Below are 13,770 nucleotides of genomic sequence, written 5' to 3'. Positions count from 1 at the left end.
GCGAAGAAACATAAAAAAACGTGGAAATTTTAAATTTATCGTGGTCTTGAACTTGCCGAGAAAATCACAATAACGATGTCTGTGACATTTCAACAAACAGCGCCACGGAAACAAAGAAAATTAGGGGCTGTTACGTAATTTGGTTGATAAACCGAGATCTTCTGCATCTATTAAGATCCCGTTTCTGAGCTAACCGAGTTCTGTCCATTTCCCGAACCAAGGGTGGAACAAACGTTCTCGCCGTGATCTCGCTCGTTCTCCGGCGATCATGGCGACGACGGAGAACTTCAACGACAAGAACGTTCTCTTCCGCAAACTCAAATCCAGGTCGGAGAACAAGGTACCTCTCTCCTCCTTTTTTCCTTTTTTTCGGTTAAATTCGTAGATCTAGATGGAAAGCCTAGTTGGGTCAGTGTGAAAATATGGCGGTTTTTTTTTGTGTAGATGTGCTTCGATTGCAACACGAAGAACCCGACTTGGGCGTCGGTGACGTACGGGGTCTTTCTCTGCATCGATTGCTCGGCCGTTCATCGGAGCCTCGGCGTGCACATCAGCTTCGTTAGGTACCTTGTGTTGTGTTCCGGTGGCAGATCGATGAATGTGAAGAGAATTTCGATCGTTTCGCCACTGGTTTTTTAGTTTCTTTGATGGATTCTTTTTTTTTTCTGATTGATGATGAGTGAATTTGGTCTCATGTTGTTTGTGGATTTGTTGGGGTTTTTGGTGCGTGTTTTCTTGATCCGTTTGAATTGATTGTGGATGAGTTGATGCATGTGGAGTGTAAGAAACGAGCATTTTGAATTTCTGGATTTGTTGAATCGAGGGGCTTTGAAGAATTAGATGGAGAGATTTTGTGCTGTTGGCCTATTTGAATTTTGGTATTTGGTTGTCGTGTGCGTATCTGATTTTTCTTATTTAGGATCTTGAATTGTTTTAAACCTGTTTTTTTCGATTTTTTTTCTGTTTCATTTTCTTTTGGCTCATTATCTTTGCTCCACCATGCTGTCTTGTGAGATGAATTGTTTTTTTTTTTTTCATTTGCATCTTTTTAGGTATTCTTTTTCTTAATTTATAATTCTTCTTGTGGTAATGAAGCAGAAGTTGATGGGTTGTTGCATGGAAATGTGTCTTTCTTTCCAGATTCGATAAGTGACACGGTGTGGAAGAAATTTGAAACTGATAGCGTTGGTTGAATTAGGTTGGTAGGCCAAAGGGTCTCTTTCGAATAGGTTTGGCAGAACATAAGTTGCAAAATTTTGGGCGTTTTATTGTAAACACGTATCGCATTTGGTTGTGGATTAGGAATGTTGTGATTTTGATGTCTATGCTTTAATGTGCTGCTACTGGTTTGTGATTTTTTTAAAATTGCAGTTGGTGTAGGAGAATTTTGTGAAGATTCAGATTTTAAGCATAAATTATTGACATTTGATATTTTTAATAAAAGTATATGGAGATGAGCTTAAAGTTAAAGAGAAGTTAGATATTCTATTTTATGGATGTTCCCATGTTCAGCAGAGTGTATCTGACTGTGTTCTTGGAAGAAGATCGTTCTTTATAAACATCTGGGAGTTCTAGATATTGAATGTGTTTGATGCATATGCAGAGTATTTGGGATTGTGTATTTATTAAAGCAGACTAGGCATTTGAATCAGATTCTTGAGATCAGGAAGTGAAGTGGAAAGCATTTCAGGAATCAGAAACAGAAAGTGCCAATTTTGAGAAGGTTCAAGAAGTGACTAGTGGAAAGGAATTAATATAGATAATCACGTGGGAAACAAAGTAGGAAGTGTGTGAAGCAAGGGAAATAAGAAAGCAAAAAGTCTTAACCAATCAATATCATAATCCATAAGACACTCCTAAATCATTTTCTTAAAAAAACATAAAAATATCATGCAATATTGAAATCAATAATTTTATATGCTAATATTTGAGAGAAGAATGCATTTATAAATTGTAAGCTTACTGTTTAAATCAGGATATTTAAATTAATATGAAAGATTTATTCAATGATGGGTACATGTTTTGTAATATTCACATTTAATTTAACATGAAGAGTTATGGATAATACATTTTATTAAAAAAATATCTATGAATTTACCTATCAATATTTTAGAGATCCTGATTCCATAATCATAGGAAAAACAATCTTTGAATACGGAAAATCACCATGTCCAATTACAGGAATTGGGATTCTTGACTACTTCCTACCTGTTTCGGAAGCAATCCACATTCTGCTCTCAAATCAAGCTACTCACTATGCCTAGGTGCCATTTGTATCCATGATGTGAATCCATTTGCACTAACGGAAGATTTATTTGAGTGAGTCTATAAGTCAAATTTTGTTCAATTTGTTGCTTGGAGCATCCCTTCATAAGCGACAACCTTCACTTTCTTTTTTTTCGGTTTGGGTTTTTATTGCTTGATAGAGATGTTTACATCAGAGGGAAGAGTGAAATCTATAAAATCTAGTAGGAAATAATCATTCAGCCTTTTGGAATTAAATGGCATCTTGGGCATGCATTCAGATCTAGATGTTGCATATTTCTTGCCAAGTTTTAAGTCTGTTCTTCCTGGGTTTGTTGTCCACAAGATTATCTTTTGCTATTTTTGTTTTATAGTCGCTGTGAATCGAATATTATGAGGTGATGATATGATTTTTCTTTAAGTATTACATGTGAATGACAATGAGAACACTTAAATTCTTAAAATAGTAGTGGAAGTTGATGAAGTGAGGTGATCCTTGTTCTATTACAAATGTTGTTTTCATTATTTTTATTGGTTGGACCTGAAATGACAAATGCTCTTGTTATTTAGGGTGTTCTTGCTTCTAGTCTCAATCCTATAGTTCAGGATTGGATTTATGGCTTGATGACTACCTAAAGGAGATGCGAGAAAGTCACTTATATAGCCATTATGATATATTCTTCTGCAAATTATAACACAGTAAGAGTATGGTGTCCAGCTGTAATGTTACTTTTGAAGGCATGGTTCAAAAACTCTCTTGAAAAAAAAAAGTAGAACTTCAAAGGACATTTTATGCCTGCATGTTTCTTTACAAACTAATTGAGTAACTGCACGAACAATAAAAAAAGGTTAGTGTATGATATGCTTGTGGAGATCAGGCTATATGTCTATGCAGTAGAAAGCCATGTGTACATACAGTTATGTGATTACTCATCAAATTTCACAATGTTTTTAACCATTCTGTAATTGTGATTTATCTTCTTGATATATTTATTTCATCATATAACTAAAATCCCAGTCCAAACAATTTGTATTTTACCATGAAAACTATTTATTATAATCATGTATGCATGTTTTTATGAAGCATCCTTGTGATTAACTGGGTAAATTGCCAAAACAACTACAGAATAACCTTGCTTGTTCCATTATGCAGCCTGGTGTTGCATATTGGTTTTGTCAATGTAGAAATCCATTTTGATGCATGTGCATGACAATCTTCTATTTAGAAGGGGAACTGCATGAGCTGTAGTGGTTTTCACATTTTCAGACAGTTTGATAAGTTCTTTTCATCTTTTATGTTTTTCCAGACTTCTACAGAGATAAACTCTATCTAGTATACTTAGGGTTTTCACTATTGCTTGCATGCTATGCTTCAATAATTTACCTGTAGTCAGTTCAGATAAGTCTTGGATCAAGTTAGCTGGGAATTAGCAGTAACTTCAGATGTACGAGTCAATACCACATGGGGGCGATTCATGTCTATGCTTGCTTATGAAGCTTGAACCTAGCTAATTAAGTATTTTGTGTTGCTTCTGAGATCAACCATGCTTCTGTGTTTGCATGTCTTGCTAACTCTTGATTTGGACTTTGGCTACGTGAAGTAATCTGAGTCATGTTTCAAACTATTGATTTATCTATTGTATGGAATGAGAACAATGTCTTCAGAACCGTTGAAGCTTATACCATCTAATTTGACAAACAGGTCGACAAATCTTGATTCATGGACTCCAGAGCAGTTAAAGATGATGAGTTTTGGAGGAAATAACCGTGCTCATGTTTTCTTTAAACAACATGGATGGACTGATGGCGGTAAAATTGAGGCAAAATACACATCAAGAGCTGCTGAGTTATACAGACAATTGCTCTCAAAGGAAGTTGCAAAGAGCCTCACGGAGGACAATGCCTCAAATTCTCCTCGATCTCCTGTTGCTTCCCAGTCTGCAAATGCCACTAATGGGCTTCCTGATGTGAAGGTTGTGGATACTATAAAAGAAACTTCAGTTGACAAGCATGAGACAGCTGAAAAGCCTGTTTCACCTAAAGCTCCTTCACACCCTGTAAAAAAGCCTCTTGGTGCAAAGAAGACAGGAAGTAGGACAGGAGGGCTCGGTGTTAGGAAACTCACTACAAAGGTATATCCAGTTCAAGAAGTTGAAAAATATACACCAATAAATTATTTTTCTGAATGAAAAATCTCTTTGAAAGCTTCATTGTTGTGAAGATGGAACTCATCAATATGAAAACTTAGCAAATGATTCTTTCGCTTTCAGACCAGTGAAATTCTGTATGATCAGAAACCCGAAGAACCAGCACCTGTGGTCAGTTCCTCGGCTAATTCTACCACCACACTGGCTTCATCTTTTCCTTCTCGTTTTGAATATGTGGAGACTATGAGTTCTGATAACAGTTCTAGTGGCCCTCAAGTCATCAGACACGTTTCACCACCTAAGTCTACAAGCTTCTTTTCGGAGTATGGAATGGATACTGGAGCTCAGAAGAAAACAAGTTACTCTAAAGTGCAGGTATCATTCTCAACTGCCCGACCTTGTCTGCAGGTCCCCAAAATGTGTCTCCTGTCGTGTATTTTGGATTATTCCTAGTCACTGTACATATCTATATGGCTCCCAAGAGGAGAATTTCATTGGTCATTTTAGCTCCTGAATCCCGTGATCTATAAAGCTCAGAGAGGTAGATAATTTACATTATGTATTAGACTTTTTGTATTAAACTGGACAAGAATTCCTATCTCTGGATAAATAGATGCCTTTTTGCTCATTCAAAAATAAATGTGGCATCTGGCTTGTCCCTGTTTCTTCCATGTAGCAGTTAATTATTTATGGTCTAAGTAATGCCACTAAAAAGAAGAAAACGGTGCTGCTCTTTTCCGTTCTCATTTTTAGCAAGGTTAAACTTTCTTTGTTTCCCTTTTTAAGAGAGAGCTGATTTTCCGTTAGTTCTGATATCCACTAGGCACTAGGGTTTTTCTATAGTGAGGAAAATGGGTAAGCAATTTAACAAATTTGCTACCTGAATATCTGGTATCTGTTCAGGAATGAGCACCTAGTTCATAACTTCATATTACCATTTGCGTAGCTGTAGATGATGCATAATCCTTGCGTACAACCTTAAAATCTCATCTTAAGGGTTTCTGTTTCATAAATTTGAAAACAGCTTTGTTTGTCGAAATTAACTCATAATCTGCAACATGCTATCTCTAATCAGGGGTGATGGTTTTGGAGGTAACAAAGCATTAGACGAGGTAAGAGAAACAAAAAAGGAAGAAAGAAAAATACATTGTTTATCTTTGTTCTTATGGACTTTATATCAACAAATGCACTCATTCTTCATTGATTAGAACTTTGTATAGAAGATGTATCCCAGTGTTAGTGTTGCTGTTACTTTCTTACTGCTATGTTTATCTACTGCAGATTGAGGAGACAAACGAAGCTAGGCAGAAGTTCTCTAATGCAAAATCTATTTCTTCAGCTCAGTTTTTTGGTGATCAAATTAAGGCTAGTGATGCAGAGACTCAAATCTCCCTGCAGAAATTCTCGGTATATTTTACTTGTGCTGAATATTATCCCGTTTTGTGTAGATTGCCTCCTGAAGTTGTCGCTACTGCTATTGTTTTTTGTTCACAGTTGATTGCACTGAGATTCAACTGGTGCATATATATATATATATATATATATATATATATATATATATATATATATATATATATATATATATATATATATATATAGATAGATAGATAGATAGATAGATAGATAGAGAGAGAGAGAGAGAGAGAGAGAGAGAGAGAGAGAGAGAGAGAGAGAGAGAGTGGGGATTGTGCTGCCACCTTTTTCATTAGGTCACCATTAGGACCCTCCAAAAACCATAGTTTTAGGTGTTTTATGCTAGATCTGAACCGTTAGATGTGTTTATCATTATTTATTCAATAGAAAACATATTTTTTATTAAGCATCTTTTGTGCTCAGGTGTGTATTTTAAAGAGCAATGTTGTGAAAAGCGTTGAGGTGTAGCGAGGGGCTCCACCAAAAACCGAGGCGAGGCGTAAGCCTCGAGGCGTAAAGCGTAAGCCTAAAAAAAAATTGAAAACTTAAAAAATATTATAAAAAATATCTAAAAATACAAATAAATAAAGAAATGCTTTATTGATTAAATAACAATCAATAAGAAATAGAAAATCTCAAATAAGTACTAAAAAATATGAGATTAACATATAAAAGTAACTAAAAACTGATTACATAACTGAAAAATATATGAGAATAACAAAAAAAAGTTAAAATATACTAATAAACTGATTACATAACTGAAATAACTGGAAAATATATGAGATTAACCAACAAAAGCTAAAATATATAAGATTATTCTAAAAAATATGAGATTAACATATAAAAGTAACTAAAAAACTGATTACATAACTGGAAAATATATGAGATTAATCAACAAAAGTTAAAACATATTAAGAAACTGATGAGTTGTGGAGCTTGATTCAGAGTTTTTGCCCTTAAAGAAGGGGGGGGGGGGGGCTGGCCGGGGGTTATAGGGGGGCAACGCTCCCCCCCCCCCTCCCCCCCCTCAAAGATTTTTTTTTCTTGGGCTTATGTTTGGGACCCGGTTTCTTATGGATCAGACCCGATTTGTTTAGGTTTAGGGTTGTCGCCCTTGCCTAACAAAAACTAATTACATAACTGAAATAACTGAAAAATATATGAGATTAACCAACAAAAGTTAAAATATACTAAAAAACTGATACTCGTTTACAATAGAAAAACATAGAAAGACAAACTCTTCTCTATTAATTATTTTATTTGGCAATGATAGGAAAATGAGAAACTATCCTCAATGGTAAAGAGCACTCGTGCAACTTTATACTACAGACAATGACTCAGGTCAAAACTATAGCAGCAACTTCTCCATGACTAATTAAGAAAAAAAAAATTTTAAAGGACAAAAACTAGTTTGGTTTGGAGCTCTTGTGCAAATGCCCCAACAAGGTCCACTTCAGGCCCAAAACTTAATTCAATAACTTTACCTTTCAAGTTTAATCAATCAAGTTGATTCAGGCAAGCACCTTTCACCTAGGGGTGTCAATGGTTTGGGTTTGATGATAAATAAAAAGGTTAAAAAAGAATCTGGGTCAGACCCGAAGGGTCCAATTAATATATGATATGGTTTGTGAACTTTCATACCATACATGGGCCAAACCCGAGTTCCAACTGAGATCCTCAAATTTCAATGTAAAATGGATGAAAATATAAATTTACCAAAACAAGGTGAGGCGCGCCTCGCCTTGAGGCGTACGCCTCAAGGAGTATGAGGCGTGCGCCTCAGGGCTTTTGCGCCTTATGCCTGCGCCTCAAGGCACAAAGCCCCTCGCCTTGAGGCAAGGCACACTTTTTGTGCCTTGAGGCGCGCTTTTAATAACACTGTTAAAGAGGTAAAAAAAATCAATGGTTGATATTGCACTAAAATTTGATGATAAAATATTCACATTTTTACGTCAAATAAATTCAGAACAAAGCTTGTCTCTTGATAAATAAGCAATGATAAACACATAATGGTTCAGATCTAGCATAAAACACCTAAAACTATGATTTTTGGAGGGTCCAAATGGTGACCTAACGAAAAAAGGGGTATATATATATACGGCAGGTTCATGTTCATTTTATGATATTTTTAGTTGCCGTACACTTTTTGCTTTGACTGCCTACTCACAATTCATATGTTCTGCTATAGGGTTCAACGGCTATATCAAGTTCTGATCTCTTTGACAATACTGATTCTCAACGTGATTTGACAGCAAGTGATCTCATTAACCGTCTCTCTTTTCAGGTACTTGTGAATTATTTTTTTCAAAATTTGGCTTTACTTTATCCTAGATGACCTGGCAAACTAGTTAGTTATCAGAGCCAGGATGAATGTTGTCTTTGCATTTCAGATAATCATTCTGATCTTAATTGTAGGCAGGTTGACTTTTGTGTTGGCTTGTTATATTGCAACATTTCAGATTAAGCTGCAAAACATGAGTCACATTTTGGGCATTCAGTGTCTGTAGAATTATCCTGCTCTTAGTCATTCTTTGATCACCAAACGCCATATATGATTGGCGCTACATTTTATTTTTGTCTGTTTGGAGAAAAAATAGCCTATATGATTTATAGAAACTGCTGCTATGATTCCTAGATGTAAGATAAGTTCATTCTGTAAGTCTGCTTGAATATGTTGTTTTCTTTTGAAAATAGCCTATATGATTCATAAGATCTGTTTGTGCATCACTTATCATTAGCCTCTGCTTGGACTTTTCATGTTTCTAGTGGGTGGGGTCTGAAGACTCAACATTACTTTGGTTGAATCAATCTTGGTTTTGTTCTCTTTCTTTTTTTCCCCTTCTCCTCCAAAACCCCCCTCCTGTGAGGACAAAAATTTAGTATCCTATTAACAAAATTGGTGGAACAATTATTTGCCAAAATAAATCCAATATTTTGAACTGAAAAGTAGTTCATTGATCTTGCAAAACATCTGGATTTATTCACTCCACCATAAATATTTTATGCTACTGACTGTAAATCCAACTTCATTTCGAGTTTTCTTTCCCCCGGATCTCTTTCTATTTTGTTACTTAAAGATAACTCATCTTTTTTCAGGCATCACAAGACATTTCTTCACTGAAGAACATTGCAGGGGAGACTGGGAAGAAGCTCACAGCTTTGGCTTCCAGCTTTCTAACAGATATTCAGGATAGAATTCTTTGAGTACCAGTTGCCTGTGGCCTTTGTCGACTTATTCATTGTCTGGCTCGGACTCGATAAGTTCTTAATTTTTCCATATGTTATTTAAAAGGTGCTTGTTTTTCTTTCCCTTGGTGCTTGTAATTCTTTGGGAAATCTTAATTCAAGCATCCCTTATTACAGCATATATGCATTATCTTTTGTTGTAAGCAACAAAACTATTTCAAATGGACATGGTAATTCAGAGTCTTGTTCACTTGCTGTTTTTATTCAACATTTGCTTTGTCTTAGACCGATCCTTCAGAATGAAACAGTTGCAGTGCAGAGCTCTACTGAGTGAAATGCATCAAGTGTAGGAACACGCGGTGTACGTTGACTTGATCGGTGATGTGCGGTGGTTGCACGACACACGATAGACAACATTATCGTCTTTAGTGCATCGTTGTATGGCAACATTGACGTGGAGCATTGTTTGGTTAAACAATACTAGCAGATTAGAGAATGTTGCCTTTGGAGATTTGGTTAAGAACCTCTCAGCTTGCAGGAGTATCTCACGCGTAGCGGTTGGACGCACGGGGGTATGTGTGGGTTAGGGTTAATTCTCTCAGGAATCACCCTAGGTGATTCCAACCGAGTATTGTAACTCGGGGCTAGGCGAGTGAATGCCTAGGCGTCGACGAATGAGTCTGGGTGGTGCTCTTCGCTATGATGTTCAATCATCAACTGGTCTTCGGATTGGGTTCACAAGGTCTTGTTCCTTCGGTGGTGAGGTTTTGCTGTAGCAAGCGCATGGAGTCGCAATACGCTCCATGACACACAAGGCTAAGGCAAGTTTGTGCTCTTTTCGGAAGTGATAGATGGTATACGATGGTTATGCACTAAGTGGCATGGACTAGATGGAATTCGCATTTAAAAATACGCTTGATCAACTTTCGTTAGGCTGTTGCGCACGAGGTGGTGCGCAGGGCCAATGAAAATGATTCAGCACATGAAAAAGTGTTGGTGCATGGCCTTTGGCCATTAGACTGGCAAGACTGGGCAATCTGGCACCATCGCGGGTTCGCGAAAGATTCTATACCCATGACAAAGCGATAGGAAGGCTTGCAACGGTAAGGAAGGACAGTCGCACTGTATTAACCTATTGAAAAAGTAAGCCTGTGACAAATTGGCATCAGAGCAAAATGATTCATGGAGACCTTGTTGTTCATGGAGTGCGACACTGAAGAGGACAGTGATGGTTTATCTTGGTTACGCAAATTTTTGCAGCTGAAGTATTGTTGACTGAGCACAAAAGCAAGATATTCGTAGGATGTTATAGGTCATCTTGATCATGATAAGCAGAAGTGTAAGATTGCTATTCAGTTGGCTAAGAGAACGTAGATAAGCCAAAGATTTTTACCAGTTGTGTGTTGGCTCGCAGGTGGAGCATGATGTTTGCCTTGTGCATGCAGAGAATGCATGTTGAATTCGGCTGGATGGATTTGCAGCTTTGGGTATGAGAGACTCAACTAAACTTCTTTATTTTTTTTCAAGATTGTGGGTTAGCAGAGTACTCATTTTGAGTAGAATGCTCATTGTTTTAGTCCCTTGACTTGACAGTTCCTCTATGAATTGTGTGTTCGAAAAAAGTTGTTCGTGACTCATTAGTTTAATTTATGCGGGAATGTTTTGTTGGCTCTGGATGAGAGTTGCAGCATTGGTTGAGTTGCCCTTGTGAGGATGAGTGATCAAGAAGACGCTTTGAAGGACCACTTTGGGGTGATACGTAAGTAGACGTCCTCCACTTGAGGAGTAGTTTGGACCGTTGAAAAACTACAAGTCAGTGCCTTAAGGGAGTTGATATCCTTGTGGCACGTGTTGGTGGTCGTCCTTCTCTGCGAGGACCACCAAGGGATTGAAATTGCTCTTGCTAGGGTTGGAAGGCACCCCAGTCATGAACTTGAAGACGACAAGTTTATCGTGCGGGCGAGGATGATCTGTTTGTGTATGAGACTGCATGGGGGTCTCACGAGCAAAGAATGCTCGATGTAGATAGAGCAGAAGACCGTTGTCTAAGTGATCGGAGACGCGTTAAGGAATGTGACTTGACGTGTTAAAGGTTGTGGCGATGGTGTATAAAAACCAAAACAAGTTGAATAGGCTGAAGAAAAGAAGTAAAGCAAAGATAAGTACAAAAAAACTAACATATCAGTTAAGACAATGTTCTTATCTGCATCGGCATTGTCGAGGACGACAATGGTTTGGGTGGGGGAGAATGTCCCGGACCGATCCTTCGGAATGAGACAGTTGCAGTGCGAAGCTCTACTGAGTAGAAAATGCATCGAGTGTAGGAACGCGCGATGTGTGTTGGTTTGATCAGTGACATGCGGTGGCAGCACATCACGCGATAGGCAATAATATTATCGTTAGTGCATCGTTGTATGGCGACACAGACGTGGAGTGTTGTTTGGTTAAACAGTGCCAGCGGATCAGAGGATGTTGCTTTTGAAGATTTTGTTAAGAACCTCTCGACTTGCGGGAGTGTCCCATACGTAGCGGTTGGATGCACCGGAGTGCATGTGGGTTAGGGCTAATTCCCTAGGAATCACATTAGATGATTTCAACCGAGCCTGGTGACTTGGGGCTAGGCGAGTGAATGCCTAGGCGTCGACGAATGTGTCTGGGTGGTGCTCTTCGCTATGATGTTTAATCATCAACTGGTCTTCGGACTGGGGGCTACAAGGTCTTGTTCCTTCAGTGGTGAGGTTTTGCTATAGCGTATGCATGGAGTCACAATAAACTTCATGGCACGCAAGAGTAAGACAAATTTGTGTCATTTTCATAAGTGATAGCTGGTATGAGATGGCTATGCACTAAGTGGCATGGATTAAAAGGAATTCGCATTTGAAAATGTGCTTGATCAGCTTTCGCTAGGCAGTTGTGCACGAGGTGGTGTGCAGGACCAATGAAAATAATTCAGCACATGAAAAAGTGTTGATGCACGACCTTTGACCGTTAGACTGAGCAGTCTGGCGTCATCGCGGGTTTGCAAAAGATTTTATGCCCGTGACAAAGTGACAGGAAGACTTGCGATGGTAAGGAAGGACCGCCCGCCGTGCCGCACTGGCCCTTTGAAAAAGTAAGCCCATGACATGCTTAATGCTTCAGTTAATAGTCCACTATGTTATAGCATATACATGCTTTTCTTGATGCTTGGTGTGTGTACGAGAGAGTGAGAGAGAGAGAGAGAGAGAGAGAGAGAGAGAGAGAGAGAGAGAGAGTTCTTCCTAGATCACTGTCTCTCTGCTGATTGGTGCATGAAAGTATTGGCAGCCTAAACACATTTACTTGGATTCAAATTTGTTAAATAAACTGTTAGATTCAGTTTTAGGTTTTCCCTTCCAAATGTCCTTCATGCAAGTGTTTCAAATTACCCTGGTATGACTATTTTCCATCTGACATCCAGATCCAATTAAGAAAGCATTTGACCCAAATCCAACATGTTTGAATCCCTGCTAATTGCCATAACGTGTGGACATAAATATACTAAAAAGTAAAAGCGTGTGAAATCTACTGGTTTTGCGTACAAAAAAGGTGAGTCAGTTAGATCCAATACTGACTATCATATTTATTCCGAGTCCAACCTGAACTCATCCATTTAAGCTAGTATGAGAACTCTGTCTTAGCATACCTCCAGTGGCACGTACATTGCTTCGAAGGATTAATGTTTGCTACCTTTGTGGGCAAGGAACCCTCAGTAAAAAAAAAAAGCTGTAATATTTTTATTTTTTTGATGCTTTTTACACATCTGATCCTCCAGATGTGTACATGTTTAGGTTGGTATATATCAGTGGTTAAATCATGTTGTTCCAACGGGTATTTAAGATTTTGCAGGGGTTGAAAAACAAACGGGCAATGAACATTAAAAAAAATGATCCTAGAGTTGATTAATACTATTTTGACCATGTCCATGAGCTTAGATTTTAGTCAAAACAACCTCCCACTATGAGTTCCAGTAAGGTTTCCCTTAGCCACCTGACTATCAAATACTGTCCTTGTTTAAAGTGCTTAGCATTAAACCCTTTCAACCAATAGGTCAAAACACTACGATGAAAAATTGGATCACCCAGACTACTTGGCTCTCCGCACTATACGTAGGGTAAGCAGATCAGGTCATGCTGAACATGAGCGTTTTTGCTCATGCCGGACATCGTGGCCGTCTGTTTGCATTTGTGGTTTGGTTTGACTTTTTAGCTTTTTAAAATGCAAATCAGATGGCCACAGATCATGTTCAGCATGACCTGATCTGCTTACCCTACGTAGGACATCATCATCCAAGTGTTTGTCAAGATTTACGCATAATCACTTTCCCTAGAAATGCACTTTTACACGCTGGAGGGAAAACGTGCAATAGCACTCAATCACCAAGTCTGTCTCAATCTTGGTAAAGAACTTCCATTGAAATAAAGCACAAATTGCATGCCGCAAGGATGAACTAATACGATCCAGTGATCCTCAACCTACATTTCTTGAACTGCCGTGAAACAAGAATGACCAGCAATCTCTAAAGATGCCACGAATAGATCCACCTTTATGAGATTCTGGAGTAACAAGTTCATGATTTCTGAAAGACTTCGACAATGTGGACTGGGCCAAAAACCATCTCGAAACAATCAGCATTATATTGAATATTAGGGGTGGCAATCGGGTCGGGTTGGCGGGTTGGCGTGTCAGCATACCTCAACCCGAACCCGACCCGTTTATTAAACGGGTCGGCTGTGGCAAACACGAACCCGACCCGTTTAAT

At 38.2% G+C, this 13,770-nt stretch overlaps 1 protein-coding gene across 1 annotated transcript; it reads left to right on the top strand.

Moving 5' to 3' along the window:
- The first annotated feature begins 210 nt into the window (after positions 1–210).
- Positions 211–9,240, top strand: LOC149845282 (putative ADP-ribosylation factor GTPase-activating protein AGD8). The gene is made up of 7 exons (XM_089995668.1): positions 211–340; positions 445–563; positions 3,947–4,376; positions 4,515–4,766; positions 5,673–5,798; positions 7,993–8,088; positions 8,901–9,240. The coding sequence occupies exons 1-7, from the start codon at positions 269–271 to the stop codon at positions 9,006–9,008; spliced, it is 1,203 nt and encodes a 400-aa protein (XP_089851794.1). The 5' UTR covers positions 211–268; the 3' UTR covers positions 9,009–9,240.
- The last annotated feature ends 4,530 nt before the right edge of the window (positions 9,241–13,770 follow it).

The sequence above is a fragment of the Nuphar pumila genome, chromosome 2 (genome assembly GCF_984573655.1).
Source record: "Nuphar pumila chromosome 2, dmNupPumi1.hap1.1, whole genome shotgun sequence".
NCBI lineage: Eukaryota > Viridiplantae > Streptophyta > Magnoliopsida > Nymphaeales > Nymphaeaceae > Nuphar > Nuphar pumila.
The sequence above is the reverse complement of the archived record's forward strand: the minus strand, read 5'-3'. Positions and strand labels throughout refer to the sequence as shown.

Excerpts from the sequence above, each read along its gene's own strand:
- LOC149845282 (XM_089995668.1), top strand. The coding sequence starts at position 269 with ATGGCGACGACGGAGAACTTCAACGACAAGAACGTTCTCTTCCGCAAA. Across the intron at positions 564-3,946 it reads GTGCACATCAGCTTCGTTAG|GTCGACAAATCTTGATTCAT; the intron begins GTACCTTGTGTT and ends TTTGACAAACAG. Across the intron at positions 5,799-7,992 it reads TCTCCCTGCAGAAATTCTCG|GGTTCAACGGCTATATCAAG; the intron begins GTATATTTTACT and ends GTTCTGCTATAG.